General features: G+C 45.7%; 1 protein-coding gene across 1 annotated transcript; it reads left to right on the top strand.

The window, feature by feature from the left end:
* Positions 1 to 12,270: 12,270 nt before the first annotated feature.
* LOC135707004 (uncharacterized) lies at positions 12,271 to 12,612 on the top strand. The gene has a single exon (XM_065228723.1). It carries the CDS (start codon positions 12,271 to 12,273, stop codon positions 12,610 to 12,612), a length of 342 nt encoding a protein of 113 aa, XP_065084795.1.
* The last annotated feature ends 3,467 nt before the right edge of the window (positions 12,613 to 16,079 follow it).

The following is a 16,079-nucleotide window of genomic DNA, read 5'->3' as shown; positions in this document are numbered from 1 at the left end:
ATGGACGATCTAGGATCATCCTCAACACTCTATTCTGTGCAACCTGGATTTTGTTCCTGTGGGTCTGAGCGCACGATTCCCACACCGGGGCGGCATAGAAGATCGCGGGGGCTATGATCTGTTTGTAAACAGCCAGTTTGTTTTGCCTTGAGAGGCGGGATCTGCGGCAAATGAGCGGATACAAACACCTAACCAAGGCGGAGCACTTAACTAGGGTTTTCTCTATGTGCGAGCGGAACAGGAGCTTCTCATCGAACAACATCCCGAGATAAGTAACATCAGTGGACCACTCGACCCTTGTACCATCCATTATTACGGTACAGGAGGGAGACGGTTTAAGTTTTAATGATTGTCTGTGAAGGAACATGATCGCTTGGGTTTTCGAGGCGTTGATTTTGATTTTCCACGTGGTGGCATAATCAGTAAAGGTGTCAAGGCATCGTTGGAGCTTGTTCGTAATTTCACGAGGCATCCTACCCTTGACGGCTATCGCGGTGTCATCTGCGAACAGAAAGAACACGCAACCGTCTCTTAGAGGAGGGATGTCCGACGTGTAGATGCTGTAAAGCAGTGGTCCCAGCAGACTCCCTTGCGGAACACCTGCTGGGATCGGAAATTGTCCCGAAAGGGAACTATTCAACGACACCCTGAACGACCTTTGCTGGAGATAGTTACGGGTGATTTTCACAAGGTATGGTGGAAAGTTGGAGTTACAAAGCTTGTATATAAGTCCGTCGTGCCAGACATTGTCAAACGCCTTTTCGACGTCTAACAAGGCCATGGCTGTGGACTTGGATACAGCTTTGTTACTCCGGATGTTATTCATCACCCGCACTAGCTGATGATTGGTGGAATGTCCCTTACGGAACCCGAACTGTTCCGGAAGAAGAATGTCATGTTCCTCCACAAACTTGTTTAGTCGGCTGAGGATCAATTTTTCGAACAGCTTGCTCAGCGCTGAGAGCAGGCTAATCGGTCTGTAGCTTGACGGTAGTGAAGGGTCTTTCCCAGGTTTGCGGATCGGGATGATTTTTGCCACCTTCCAGATGCTTGGAAAGTAGTGCAGCTCCAAGCATCTGTTGAGGATGGCAGCCAGCAGCGAGTGCACCCTCGCGCTGAGATTTTTCAACTCTAGGTTGAATATTCCGTCAAACCCGGGAGCCTTCATGTTCGTACTGTGTTTCAGCGCTGAGCAAATTTGTTCCTCTGTAATCCGTTCTTCTGGAGGGACGGCACAAGGGGAGGCATCTAACGTCTGAACGCACTGCACAACCTGGTTCTCGAGTGGACTTGGGATTGTAGAGCCAAGCAAATGCGACTGGGCAATGTGCTCCCCAATTGCATTGGCCTTCTCTTCGTTGGTGATAAGCCGTTCGTCATTGACTCTAAGTGGTGGAATGGGCTTGGGGTGAGACTTCAGCACCTTGGCAACCTTCCAGAATGGTCTGGAACGGTCGTCCAGGTTCTGAACGAGCCGCCCGAAACTCTCGTTCCGGATTGAGACCATTCTGGAAGCGATCTGCCGATTCAGATCGACCATTTCGTATTTACGCTGCAGATCCCCAGTCCGCTGAAACTGGCGTCTACGAACATTTCTGAGCCGAATCAAGAGTTTGGTGTGGGAATCAATTGCTTGAAACTTACCCCTCACAGGAACTCGTCGAACGCACTCTTCGTCAGCCATGGATATGGCTTGATGGAGACCCTCCAGGGCCCGGTCGATGTCATCCACTGTGTCGAGCGGTGGGTTGTCGTCGATGTGGCGGTCGACCACGCGTCGAAACTGGACCCAGTTGACTCGATGGTAGTCCTTCCGCTGGCACGGTGCAGGGGCCACGTTGTAGCCCAGCTCGGTCAGCACCGGTTGGTGGTCCGAACTCAGGTCGTTGACGGCAACCGGCTTGGCTAATCTGGTGTTTGCCAAGAACAGGTCCAGCGTCGATGGGTTGCCCGTCGGTGATGTGAAGGTTGGTTCGTCCGGAAACCAGACGGAATAGAGACCATGCTGGGAATGGTCGAATAGCAGGCGGCCGTTCTGGTTCTGCTGGTAGTTCCGCCAGGCCTCGTGCCGGGCGTTCAGGTCCCCTCCGATTACAAAGCGGGCATTGGTGTGGGTTATGATGGCAAGGTCGTTCTTGAACTGCTGTGCTGTACCATTGCTAACGGTACATTGCCGGGGGCAGTAGGCGGCGATGAACCGGACGTTTCCGGTCGATGTTTCCACCTCTACGCCAACGGCCTCGATGATCGAAGTGCGGTAGTGGGGTAGGGTGCAGTACTTGATGCCTTTCTTGATGATGACCGCGACACCGCCCCCCCTGGAGCTGGTGCGATCAAGCCGGACAATGCTGTGGTCGGGCAGCCAGAAGCTGTCACCGGTCTTGAGGTGAGTCTCGGTGAGAAGGCCCACGTCGATGTCGTGCTTGCGGAGGAAGTCTGCAAGCTCAATGTTTTTCGCCCCTACGGAGCGAGCGTTCCAGTTGGCGCTCTTTATGGGTTCACGGTCCATAATTAGCGACGAAGGAGATGATAGCTTGGAGCTGTTGTGTTCTTGTTGCGCAGGTGCGCTTGATGATGATGGCCTGGGCCAACAGTGTGACGATCTCATCCGTTGACAGCGGAGAATCGTCTGTAGCTTCACCGGTTGTACCGGCCAATCCCGGAGCAGGGGGATCCGTCGATGGCCCGGAGGCTTGACCGGGTACTGCAGCGGCAGCCAACTGTTGGTTGAGCGGGAGCGGCGGCAACACTGGAATTGGCCGTGATTGGACCGGTGATAACGGAGGAAAGTTCTGCGCGTTGTTTTCTGGAACCTTCTTGCGACCGGGCTGGCTGTTGGACGAGGCCTTCTTCCGGATCTCGGCGTATTCGGCCCGCTTCGGACAGGCCTTACTCGTGGCCTTGTGGGCGGCACCGCAGTTAGCGCATGTGGGAGTGGCTTCCTCGATGCTGTCGCAGTTGTCGATCTTGTGGTTTTTGCCGCATTTGATGCAGCGGCTGGCCATGCGGCAATTCCTGGTGCCGTGCCCGAACAATAGGCAGTTCGAGCACTGAGTGACGCCACGGTGGGTGGGTTTATACCGCTCCCACTTCACTACGATGTGGAACAGTGTGCGTGTCGTCTGGAGATCCTTCACGGTTGTGGAGTTCTTCTCCAGATGGACCAGGTAGAGCTGGTCACGATACTTGATGGCCTTGCTGCGGGTCATCTTGTGGACTTCGACCGGCTTGAGGCCGTTCGCCTTAATCTCGTCCATTAAGGTGGTGGTGTCCATGTCGTGGAGCCCGCGCAGCACCACTTTCAGCGGCTTGGTGGCCTCGATGTCGTGGGAGAAGTACTCCAGCTTCATTCTGTCCAAGAGGGCCTGAACTGCGTTGAAGTGTTTTTCGGCCGGGACCATCAGTTTGTAGCCTTCCGTGCACCGTTGAATGGTGCAGCGAAGGCCCTGCTTAATGTAGAAATCCAGCTGCTCCCATAGCCCGGGAGGGAAGCCCTTCACATAGAAGGGTGGCAACTTAACTTTTTTCGGCACCGTCTCAGGGTCCGACTGCGGCTGCGCTCCGTTCTGCAGGGCGGAGAACGGATTGTTGCTCAGCAGCTTTTTTGCTGCTGATACGGTGGCGCTGCTATCTTCAGGTCTGGGTCGTTTAGTTCCGGGAGGCCCCGGCTGCGGGTCCGCAACGCCTGTCGGGATGGGCAATGGGGTTTTCTTCTGCTTCTTCTGGGCTGGCTCGGTGGTCGCGCCGTCTCCTGGGAGAGTCTGTTTTCCCGGTAAACCGGCACTCGCGTTACCGCGCGATTTCTTACCCATGGCTGGGTCAGCGAGAGCGTCACTACACAACGCGGAGCTAATTCGACTTGCGAACGAACGAACGAAACTAGAGAGAATTCAAATCGACTGAACTGCTCAACAGTCTGGCAGCGAATGTTGTGTGTTGCAGCTAATTGAATGATAAAACCTGGGCTAATACGGAACGAAATTTAATAACTCAAGTCAAACTTATGCAATTGACAGGTGGCAAACAAAGTTCTGTTGTTTACATTTGCAGAACAAGCAAATCATATCGTGCTGAAATACAAAACACTTAAAATCCTTATGTTTTGAACAGTAGCGTGATTCAATAAATTGTGCAAATGGATTCAACGTGCAATGCACTTAGATTGATATGGTAAGATTTTTCAAAACATTTCATAGATCAAAACATTTAAAACTTAAGTGTAAAGCATGGATGTTGAAAACACATCAAATTAGTTTGAATGTGCATTTGAAAAATCAAGAGCTGAATCACATGAATCAAACGTGTAGAATTTTTGAGTGTACCTTTTGACTCCAATCAGGAATCATTATTGACGGATTCCTTATTGCCATCCTTTATTGCCGGTATCCCTTATAGCCGGGCTATCTGCGAATAAAGATACCCAAAGCTTATGGGATTTTCACAAATACTATACTGTCTTCAACAAAGTTGTTGTACTGGGATAGACGCTTTAATATATGGATCTTAGGTCCAACATAGAATATTTCGTGATCCTGGCCATATAGAAAATTGTTGTCTTGAGCAAAGTTGTTCAAGTGAGCAAGTGCTTTCGTATGGTGGTCATTTTAGTTCAGAACTCCCTCACTACGCAGCACTAGTGTGCACATGATCAAGCTGTATCTCAAAATTCTGGCCATATAGAAGCTTGAAGCCAGCCCGGATCCGTCTTAAAACGCGTGGTTTAAGCGCCACTCCACAAGGGAGACCGCACGCTCACTGTAAATTTGCCCTGTTGAGACTCTCCTAAGGGTGAGTCCAATAAATTTCCTAGAAAGTATTTACGGATCAGGCAAGCCCGAGATAGGAAATGACAGGTGGGCAGGAACTAACGGTCTCCCAGTGTTGGTGAGTTCTTTGCCGTTAATGTTCACGAAAAGTTCACTATTTTGCCATACAGAAATTCAAAACCAAAATTTTTATCTGCGTATTTGGACAGTTTTTTACCTGTTTCATACGACCAGAAGGTGTATTCTAGTCTTAAATGCCGCGCCAAACTGATTTCCTACGCAAATAATCAACATTTGATGTGAATTTCGTTAATAAACACGAGGAGCATTTCTTATAGCAAAACTTGCCATAACAAAATGGGCATAGTTCATTTTAGTAAACAAACTAACACTTCTTCCGACTATGTCACCTCTCTTACTCGCCTAGACGCAAGCCGGCTTTCAACTAACCGTCCAATCGGGAAGACCCTATTTTCTCCGTAAAATCACAAACACGATAATCACTCAGAGAGTGTAACCAAAAAGAACTCTATGAAAGAGAATTTATCCTCATCGGCAGTATCGCCATTTGCCACTAGACATCGCCCCGATCTGGAAGTGGACTACTCTTCCCAACAATCAAACTCTCAACAAGAGGACGGGACCCAAAAACTACAATGGAGAACGCGAAGTGATGTCGAATGCATTCAATGAATTAAAGCTGGGGAGATGGTTTGTTTAAGAAAACATTTATTGTTACGAACTATTCAGACGGTATATTGACTTCTACTAGCTATGGAAACGAACAAAAATTTAACTTATTTAAACACTTGACATCACTTTAAATTACATACTTTAATTTTAAAAACAACAACCACGATCAAACGCGCACACTTCAAAGTTCGTTGGGAAGTCACGGATGAAATAATCGAGACCGTGAATCCTCAGATTAAAAAAAGTGAAGCTCGGGCGAACCGGAAGTCCATCATTTCCCGAAACTCCTCGTGTCCTATCGTGAATCTAAAGACACGAAAAATAAATTGACTCGTTAAATCGTGCGGCTGTCCCTTTCCTACCTTATCCATAAATGAAATGGACCCCTCTTAGGAAAGATTTCAGCAAAAATGTATGTGTCTTCCTACTGCCTACACTAAGGAATTTAATTCAAACAATTTATAATTATTAAGTTATATACAAATTTATACAAAATTCCTGATCGTTACAAGGTTACTGTTTTCAGCAAAAATATGCAGGTTCATTAGTTCAGAACTCGCTCACTACACAGTGCTAGTGTGCACATTGTAGTAGATAGAGTTAGTGTTGAATAAACAATGAGTAGAATCGAGTGAGCGTGAAGCGTGATAGTCCGTATGTAAACGGAATCTCATTGGTTAGAGAATTTTGATAGGTTAGCAGGTATAAATATGAGGTACCTAAGCTTAAGCTCGTTGAAGTCATTCTTGTGACGAATTTTGATGGAGCAGCAGCAGTAGCAGCAGCAGCAGGAACTGCGGCAAAGCAGTCAAGGAGAGAGCAGCCGACAACATCGCGGATTCGTGTAGCCGTGACCGAGGCTGGAAACCTCGGTCCGGTCACGACAATGGCGCAGCCGGTAGCAAAATATAGTGTAAAAGAGAGTATGGTGAAATGGAAAAAAAATACACTGAGAAAAATCAGTGTTCACTCGGCTGTCGACAAAAGCAGGCCACTCTCGATGTGCGCCACGCGATCGTCTGTTTTCTCGGCAGCAACCATTGTGTGGTCCTCCTCATTGTTCTTCATCAGCAGTTCTTTCGGTCGATGCGTCGTCGACTTTGAAAAGCAACCGTTTCGTGATGAGTGTGTGAGTGCTGACCACGTTTTGCGTCCATTGCTGCAATGGACGCGCTCTGACCCTCGTTGGCGTACAACAATTTGCCATACAATGAAACCACTGGAAGCGGCTCCAGTTCTGATGGAGGAGGCTTTTTGGATAGCGGAAGATAAAGTGTTTATTGTGTTGTACCTTTTGACTATAGTTTTAAGATGTATTGTATAGTGACCAAGAATCCTCGGCTCTGTAAAGTTAATTCGGTTGAGCCTTATCAAATAAATTAATAATAAAAAAAAAAAAAACTACACTGAGAAAATTTTCGGAGTATTAGTGCCATGATCTGATGGATGGTAAATAAGAATTACCATGACCTGATGGATGGTAAATAAGAATTACCATGACCTGATGAATGGTTAATAAGAATTACCATGACTTGATGGATGGTAAATAAGAATTAATATGACATAAGGGAACATGCATAAATGACGTAGCATTTGAGGGGGGAGGTGGGGGTTTCAGAATTTGTGACCGGCCATGTCCATGTCATCATCCCTTTTCCGGTTCCTGTCCTCACATTGCACAGCAACATCTTATATGGACAAGCTTTCCAGACAAAACATATTAAGAAAGTTTATGTGCACACTAGCGCCACGTGTTGATAGAGTACTGAAATAATATGACCACCATCCGAAAGGACTTGGCCACCAGAACAACTCTGCTGAAGACAACAACTTTCTGTATGACCAGGTTCTCGAGATACAGTTTATATAGGAAGTTCACATGGAAACTAGCGCTGTTTAGTGAGAGAGTTCTGAAATAGTTTGAACACCATACAAAATGACATGATCACCTAAACATTTTTACTAAAGACAGAAGCCTTCTATATGGCCAGGATTTTGAGATACAGCTTATATACGAGGCTCATGTGCACATTAGCGCTGCGTAGTGAGAGAGTTCGGAACTAATATGGCGACCATTCGAAAGGACTTGGTCACTTGAACAACTTTGCTGAAGACAAAAATTTTATATATGGCCAGGATCACGAAATATTCTATGTTGGATCTAAGATCCATATATTAGAGCGCCCGTCATAAGTAACATAAAAGTGAAGCACCTCTAACGGCGTAGTTCCCAATTAGACCTCAATCCAACGACACGAGCTTGTTGGTCTATTTCAGCACAACAACTTTGTCGAAGACAGTATAGCTATATATATTGAAATAAATGAGATAAAACAACCACAGCCCCTATTCGTGAAAATCCCATAATTTGTGGGTATCCTTATTCACGGTTCATTATCCACGCCTCCGTTACCCCGGCAATAAGGATTCCTGACTGTATATTTTTTCCTTGATTTGTTTTCCGTCGATCATGTTTTCCGTGTTGAGCACCAATGCTACCGACGCATGAACCGGAGACCAACGGCTTTACTTCCCTTCCGAAGGAAGGCGTGATCAGAGATGTTATGCCTCAGAACATCCCGGCGGCGCCAACTGGGATTGAACCCAGGCCTGCTGAGGTGAGAGGAAATCACGCTTACCACTACACCACCGGCGCCGCTCTTTTGACTATAGTGTTATGATGTCCTCGGCTCGGTAAAGTAAAGTCGATTGAGCCTTATCAATTAAATCAATAAACAAAAAAAAATAAATAAAAAAAAATCCAGAGAAATTCCGCAAGTTTTAAAATTTTCAGACATACACTCAAGTCTTTTTATATGGATTTTTTGCACGGTCTTTTTTATACGGTTTTCTTAAATAACGCGGATAATAGCCGAAAAATGTTAAGTGTTTTCTGAGGAATAAGCTTAGCCAAAAAAAAACAAGCTTGGAAGTGGGTTCAGCGGACAATATGGGTATGTATTTTCGGAACGGGGACGACGTGTAAAGGCCGGAAATCTATGATTCGTGCCATTTTGGAATCCAATATGGCGTCTTCCGGTTTGTGAAAAACTGTCAAATAGTCAACAATATGAATATTCTGGGAACGGGGACGACGTGTAGAGGCTGAAAATCGATGATTGACATCATTTTCGAATACAAGATGGCAGCTTCTGGTTTATGAAAAAACTGTTGAATACCCCACAATATGGGTTTTTTAAGAGCTTTTGGAGCTATGTAAACTCGAAGAGGAAAAATTCAACAATGCCTGCAAGCGTTTTTTTCAATGACGTTGAATCGTCGATAGGCGGGGAGAAATGTGAGCTTTTTGCAATCTGGAAAGAGTCATTTATGGTTCCGGTACACAAGAAAGGAGATAAACGTGACGTTAAAAACTACAGAGGAATTACTAATCTCTCTGCAGCATCAAAACTGTTTGAGATAATTGTGAGTGGTTTCATTCTTGAGCACACCAAATGCTATATCTCTAGTGACCAACATGGCTTCATGCCTGGACGATCGGTTACCACAAATCTTCTAGATTTTACCACGACATGTTTTGAGCAACTGGAAAATGGGGCACAAATAGACGTCATCTACACTGATCTAAAGACAGCGTTTGATACGATCAACCATGACATTATGTTGGCAAAGCTATCCAAACTCGGTGCGTCGGACCGTTTGACTTCGTGGTTGTGTTCCTACTTGACTGACAGGTCTCTGCGAGTGAAACTCGATTCCAGTACTTCCTCGTATTTCACGAACTCGTCAGGTGTACCACAGGGTAGCAATCTTGGCCCGTTGCTGTTTGTGTTGTACATCAACGACGCACTTCTTCTACTTGGAGATGGCTGTAAGCTTGCGTATGCCGATGACCTAAAGCTGTACTTCGTGGTGCGGACTGCTGAGGATTGCATTCGTCTTCAATCGGTATTGGATCTGTTCGTTGATTGGTGTCGTCGGAATAAGCTTACCCTCAGCATTCCTAAATGTATGGTAATGTCCTGTAATGTCGTATTACCGCATCAGGCAGCCGATTGTTTTTGACTATGCCATCAACGGTGTGGTTCTTCAAAGAACCAACCAGTTCAGCGATCTTGGTGTTCTACTGGACCATAAGTTGACGTTCAACCTCCACCGCTCTGCTCTGATCACAAAGGCGAATCGCCAGCTAGGTTTTGTGTCGAAAATATCGAAGGACTTCATTGACCCACACTGCATGAAAGCTCTCTATTGCTCACTTGTGCGACCAATCCTGGAAAATGCCTCCTTGGTCTGGTTTCCTCATCAGTTGACTTGGAGCTTGAAGATCGAAAGTGTTCAGCGCAAGTTTATCAGGATAGCATTACGTAATCTACCATGGCGTGATCCGCAAAATCTCCCGCCGTATTCTGATCGCTGCAATCTGCTGAGCTTGGATACTCTGGAATGCCGACGGAAAAATCAGCAAGCAGTTTTTGTTGCCAAGCTATTAAATGGTGAGGTCGACTGCTCGAGGCTTCTCTCGCTGTTGGATATCCGAGTACCACCGAGAACATTACGAAGTGGTACCCTTCTCCAACCGCGGTACCATCGAACGGCGTTCGGTTACAACGAACCACTAACAACTATGATGCGTACGTTTACGGCTGTCGAAGAATTATTCGAATTTGGGGAATCTCCATCTCGCTTTTTGGCTCAGATTAGAAACACTTGAATTGTTTTAGCTTTAAGGTTGTTTCGTGTAGACAATAGTCCGATGAATAAAATTAAATAATAATAATAATAATAATAATAATAATAATAATGTCTAATTGACTAAAAACTGAAATCGGATTCTTCATTCACTAGGTTTCATTACCTTCGACTATTTGGCCAACACCAATTTCAATTCCACTTTCAATTATATTAGGTATTATTGAGGTCATTACCACTTGTTAGAAAACCTCTAGTGCTACATGCGTTCCACAAACAAGTCGCTGGCAATACAAGTTATTAAACATTCAATAGAATTTCATAGAATTATGAGAGGAAAAATCTGAAAATCGTTTATATTTTCGCTGTTTGGCGTGCGATGCTAAACTGCAGCATTCACGATGATCGGAATTTCAAGGAACACCATAATCAGGAAGTTTATATGAACCATGATGTACCCTACTACCAATCAGCGCCTAACTCCGTTCACGTTGGGTTGAAGCGTTGAATATCAAGTCGATTTATTATGAAACATCAGTCAAACTTTATCATGAAGTAGAGATCATTTTCAAGCACACTGTTCAGTATAACGCGGTTTTTTTTTAATAACGCCTGTTAGAGCGAGAAGACAAAAATATCGATGCCACAGTTTTTCTTGTGTGTCCGAAATATTTCCCGTGACGGGCGCGAACATTTGGTCCTTCTAACCGTATAAATGAATTTTCGGACACTTTGTGTGGTGTGTAGTGCTATATGCGAGGATAAATCCCAAATCCTTAGCACGAACAGTTTGTACGGGCTGCTGTTAGCTGGAGCAGCAAACAATAATAAAAAGAACTATGTGTGCGCGAAAGCCGACGGCAATTTAATTGCACGCAATCGGCTCGAAAAATAGTGAAATTTCCCCACTGAACCGTGATATTAAGTGGGCAATACGTCACAGTGTGAAGTGAAAGACTCTCGGCGGCATAGCAAAACGGCTGGCGAAGTTCTTTTATTGGCGATCTCAATACTGCGTTTCGCGGTGCCATCATGATAGAGATCGCGATCACGTACGGCATGAAGCTGCGGCCATTTGGAGGATCTCGACGCGCCAGGAACGAGACGAAAACAGCCACGAGCAACGGCGGACATACTGTTGCAGCATATCATCGGGAAGTACATAGTGCATGTTGTATGATGGCTTGTTGCATGTGGCTACCCGTGGCAATTAATAAATAAATTGGTTGATAATGCATGCGAGTCCTTTTTTTCCTTTTGGTACATAGCCCTGTGGTGTCCGCTAGTTTGTTTTGGTCTCGAAGTCTGCTGGATTTGTCGGCTTGTTTGTCCTCTCTGGTCGATTTCCCCTCGCTGCTGTCGTTTGAGGAGTCAATCTGTCTCTTGAGATCGTGATTTTTGTGGAAAGTCAAGTCGATCGGGAGCCGGCGCCGGTGGTGTAGTGGTAAGCGTGACTGCTTTCTCACCCCAATGGGTCTGGGTTCAATCCCAGCCGAGGTCGGTGGGATTTTTCTGAGGCATAAAAATCTCTGTTCATGTCTTCCTTCTGAAGGGAAGTAAAGCCGTTGGTCCCAGCCCATGTGTGTTTGAATGGGTGCGATATCCTACGCAGGTGTGGAAGCTGCCTTCCAGCACATTCGATTGCCGTCAATGGATGGCAATCGATGTCCGTCGGTGATTGGCACTAGATTGCGGAACAGAGACCGACGTTAAAATAGAGGTTAAAGTCGATCGGGAGTGTTTTGGTGAAAGTGCTGTGCAGTGTACAATATACTGATTAATTACGCCTTTCGTAGTTAGTCAAAGTGCAGTGTAGTGCTGTAAATTACTATCAATGGCTGATTTGAGGACCCTTAGTAAGCGTGAGCGGTGCGTTCTGAATACGTTGGCTGGACTGGAGAATTTCGCGACAAAATATGATCCTGCTAGAGACGAGTGCTATGTCAGCGTACGACTGGAAACGCTAGCGTCAGTTAGCAATGAGTTCTACGAGGTTCGAGAACGAATTGAGCTGTTGATGGACGATGTTGATGATACTGAAGCTGACGAGGAAACGTAGGAGAAGGAAAATCTGCTAGCTTTGAGTAGTTTCGAGGAGCGATATTACTCCGTGAAGGCCAGTTTGTTGTCAAAGCAGACCTCACTTTCATCTACATCGATGTCTGTTGGAAATGGTCAACTTGGTGACCGATCCGAAGCATCATTCTCGACGGTTAAACTTCCAGAAATTCGGCTTCCGTCGTTCGGTGGTAGAATTAAGGAGTGGGCTACGTTCCGGAATAGTTTCCGCAGCCTGATCCACGAGAACAAGCAACTAACCGATATGGACAGGTTCAGCTATCTGAAGTCAGTCCTGTCAGGAGAGGCCCTGCAGGAGATCGAGTCGGTGGAGCTTTCGGCAGTGAATTACAGCGTAGCGTGGAAGGCACTTGAGTCCCGCTACGAGAACAAGAAGCTGATTGTGAAGGCACATCTGGATTCCCTTTTTGCCGTGGCTTAAAGGCTTAAAGCGATAAAGCTACGACAGACTGAGCAATCTCATCAGCGCTTTCAAAAAGAATCTACAAATGCTAAAGAAGATCGGCGAAGAAACTACTGCATAGAGTACGATTCTCACATACATGGTGTATTCCCGACTGGATCCTGCCACTCTACGGCAGTGGGAAACATACCGTAACTCAAAGCGTGTACCGACGTACGAAAACCTAATCAGTTTCCTTCGATGTCATTGTGCAGTGCTGCAATCCATCGCACCAACGAAGCCGGCGAGCCAGTCTGATCAACGGTCGTTGAAGTCATCCGTGTGTCAAACTACCATGAGATCTTCAAGCAGGTGCCCATTTTGCAGTGGATCGTGGCATTCTGCATTCATCTGCAGCAAATTCCAACGTCTTCAAATTCCCGAGCGCAGTGAAGCTGCGTTCAAAGCAAGGTTGTGCCTGAATTGTTTGAGTCCTGGCCACATCGCACGAAACTGCGAGAAGGGTGTATTTCGTCACTGTCAACAGAAGCACCACTCCCTGCTGCATGGTGCACCAGCTAGATCCTCCGTTCCACAGTCGCAATCAAATCCTCCGACACAAACCAGACGGCAGTCACAATCCAAGCCAACAAACTTGAACCAACAGACAGACAACGCTAGTACCAACACATCCACCACATTGCAAGGACAAAGCACTCAATCAACAGCCACTTCACCACTAGCCACAAAACAACCTCACACACACCTCCCTCGATTCATGACGTCTATAGGACTAGGTTCATAAAAGCGTGGATCAGCTAAATATGACGATTCCGGAAGCTTCCAGCCACTGATATCGCAGATTGCAATCGGTAGTGACACAGTCAACTGTGAGAGGACATGGAACTGCATATCTTCCACGAACGATGCAATGCGATACAACCTCGGCCTTTTTACAGCACTGATGAGTTTTGTTGAAATGCTCGTAGATGAGCCGCTCCCTTAGACATACAGATACGACGGCGATTCGTGAAACTGAAGTTTGCTTGAAAACTCTTTCGTTATCAGGCAATGCTGAAAACACGAGTCTAGCAGCGCTTGTGCCAGCATGGAATTGCCGTGACGGTCATTGACTTTTTTTTTATACCGGGGGGAATCTGCTCCCAGACTCCTGAGAAGATAACTCAGGGTGTGGGGATGGGAGAAATAGCTCTCCCGACCCACTAAACCTTACCCTGTGCTCTAGGCCCTTGCCCTCCCCGGAACCGCCCGAAAGCATTACGCCATGGGAGGGGGCCGGTTGCGCTATGGCGCATCACTTGGTGTTGTGTCCGACGTGACACTCGCTACTGCACAGTGAGCAGCTGTGCAGGGCCTTCCTCTTATTGTTCGCTGTTCGTTGTTTGCCCGAGTTCAAGAGCAGACGTGATAGCCAGCCAACTGTCCAACAGGGCAGCTTAGGACAGATGTGACTGCTTACCAGCTGCGTGTGCTAAGCACTCTAAGAACCCGGCGTCACTCCTGCCTTTGCACAACGAGGGTTTGTGCAGGGCTTCTCAACCTCCTGGGATGAGCTGGATGGGGCTCCAGCGTCCTTACTCTGCGGTAGTTCGTTTAGCCGCAATATCTCTCCCTTGGCTTCGATAATTAACGTTTCCAGGGCACACCACGAGGAGGCGAACTACTTCATGCCCCCGGTCATTGACTTTGACTGACTTGTTCCGGTTTACTACTTGCTACTCCTGGCTACTCCATTTTCGTTCTCTCCATTCCGAGGTACACTACACCTACCTGAAACGACCGACGACGACAATAAAGCTGGGTTTAGACAGGGCAAGTCAATTGATCAAGTCAGTTGAATTCAATTGACTTGAAAAGTTGAGTCTGGTTCAACTTTTTTCAATTCACATGAGTTGATCAAGTCAGTTGAATGACATGGTTTACACGTTCAATTCGCGTTCAAGTCAGTTGAATTCAACTGACTTAATCAATTGACTTGCCCTGTCTAAACCCAACTTAACGGTGGAAATCCAGCGGTTTCTTCAAAACAGCATCACAGTTCCATCAAAACAACAACAGCAACAAGCGAAAGCATCACCATGTTTAACAGCACCAACAAAGAACAACAACTGAAGCAATTCAGCAGTATCCAAATGTAGGCCAAGGTGTTTTGTTTGTAAGCCGCGAGTTTTTCATGAGTGTCCGAAAGATTTTCCGTAACGGGCGCAAACAACACGGTTTCTTGTACACGGTTTTATGAAAAATTGCGGTTATTTTAAATGGTGGTTTTTAACACGGTACGTATCCCCGTGTTAAAAAGATCTGAATGTATTTTGGAAACTTTATAGAAGTTCAGACATTTTCTGGGAAGCTTAATGTTTTTAGACTTGTTTCGTTAATTTCAGGGTAGTACCAAGATCTTCTGGAGAATTTCAAGAACTTCCCGGTAGCAACCTCAACCTAACTTCAAGAAAATTGAAGGAACTTTTCCGAAATTAAAAAAAAATTCTGGGAATTGACGAAATCTTCCAGAATTATCCAGGATTTTCCGGAAAATTCAGAGCACTTCAGAAAGCTTCAAAAGAGTTCAAAATTTTTTAGGAAGTTGCATTACTTTTGGGATGATCCGACTATTCTTATGAAAATCAGACAACTCTAGAGCAGCTCCATTACACCGTTCGAAAAATTCATGTAAATTTTTGCGAGATATAGCGCACATAAAATTAACGCTAGATTTGGCATAAATTTACACGATATTTCGTGAAAACTTAGGCGCATAATCGCATAAATTATCAATATGGTAGGCAAGCTTGTAAACGATTTCGTTGTTTATGCCAAGTATAGCTCAAAGTTAATCGAAGAGAGGTTCTACGCGATAGTTATTATTCAGAATTTTTTCTATGTATTTATAAACTCTCATGAAAAGCCAATAAAAATGACGATTAAAAGTGTAGTGAGAAATGAGAACCGAATTCTGATACTTAATTTGAAAATAATTCGTTTTCGGGCTACTATTGATTGTGAAAGATTCTGCTGGAACCGAAGCTGTTTGAACAAAAACGATTAACCACACTTGCCACACAATAATACTAGTGCAAAAATGGTTCAGGATTACACAGCTCTCAATTAACAACTCTGGAACTGCTGAAAGAACACCAAGTTGAGGGTCAGCGTAAAGTCCCAGTAGGGACGTAATAAAGCCAAGTAATAAGCAGAAGAAGCTTTGATAACATTGAAACACAGAAGCAAACCTCCCTCCACTGTCCGGTGGAACTTAGTGGCTGTATTAAAAACGTTGACATTTTTCACTTTCCCACCGCAAAGAACCTTCTCGCTTGAGGACTACTCCTCTTGTCACGCTGCTAGAAATATAGCCAGTGTAAGTATTCAAAGTTCAAAAATTAAGATTAAGTGGCAGCAGTCTAGTAGCATCGCCTGCTGAACGTGACCGCAGTAATCCGAAGCCGAATGAAATATCGCCGCACCAGAGCTCTGCAGAGTCAGAG

Source organism: Ochlerotatus camptorhynchus, unplaced genomic scaffold (genome assembly GCF_037179485.1).
Source record: "Ochlerotatus camptorhynchus isolate MF236.1 unplaced genomic scaffold, CSIRO-AGI_Acam_v1.1 ptg000300l, whole genome shotgun sequence".
NCBI classification, from domain to species: Eukaryota; Metazoa; Arthropoda; class Insecta; order Diptera; family Culicidae; genus Ochlerotatus; species Ochlerotatus camptorhynchus.
The sequence above is the reverse complement of the archived record's forward strand: the minus strand, read 5'-3'. Positions and strand labels throughout refer to the sequence as shown.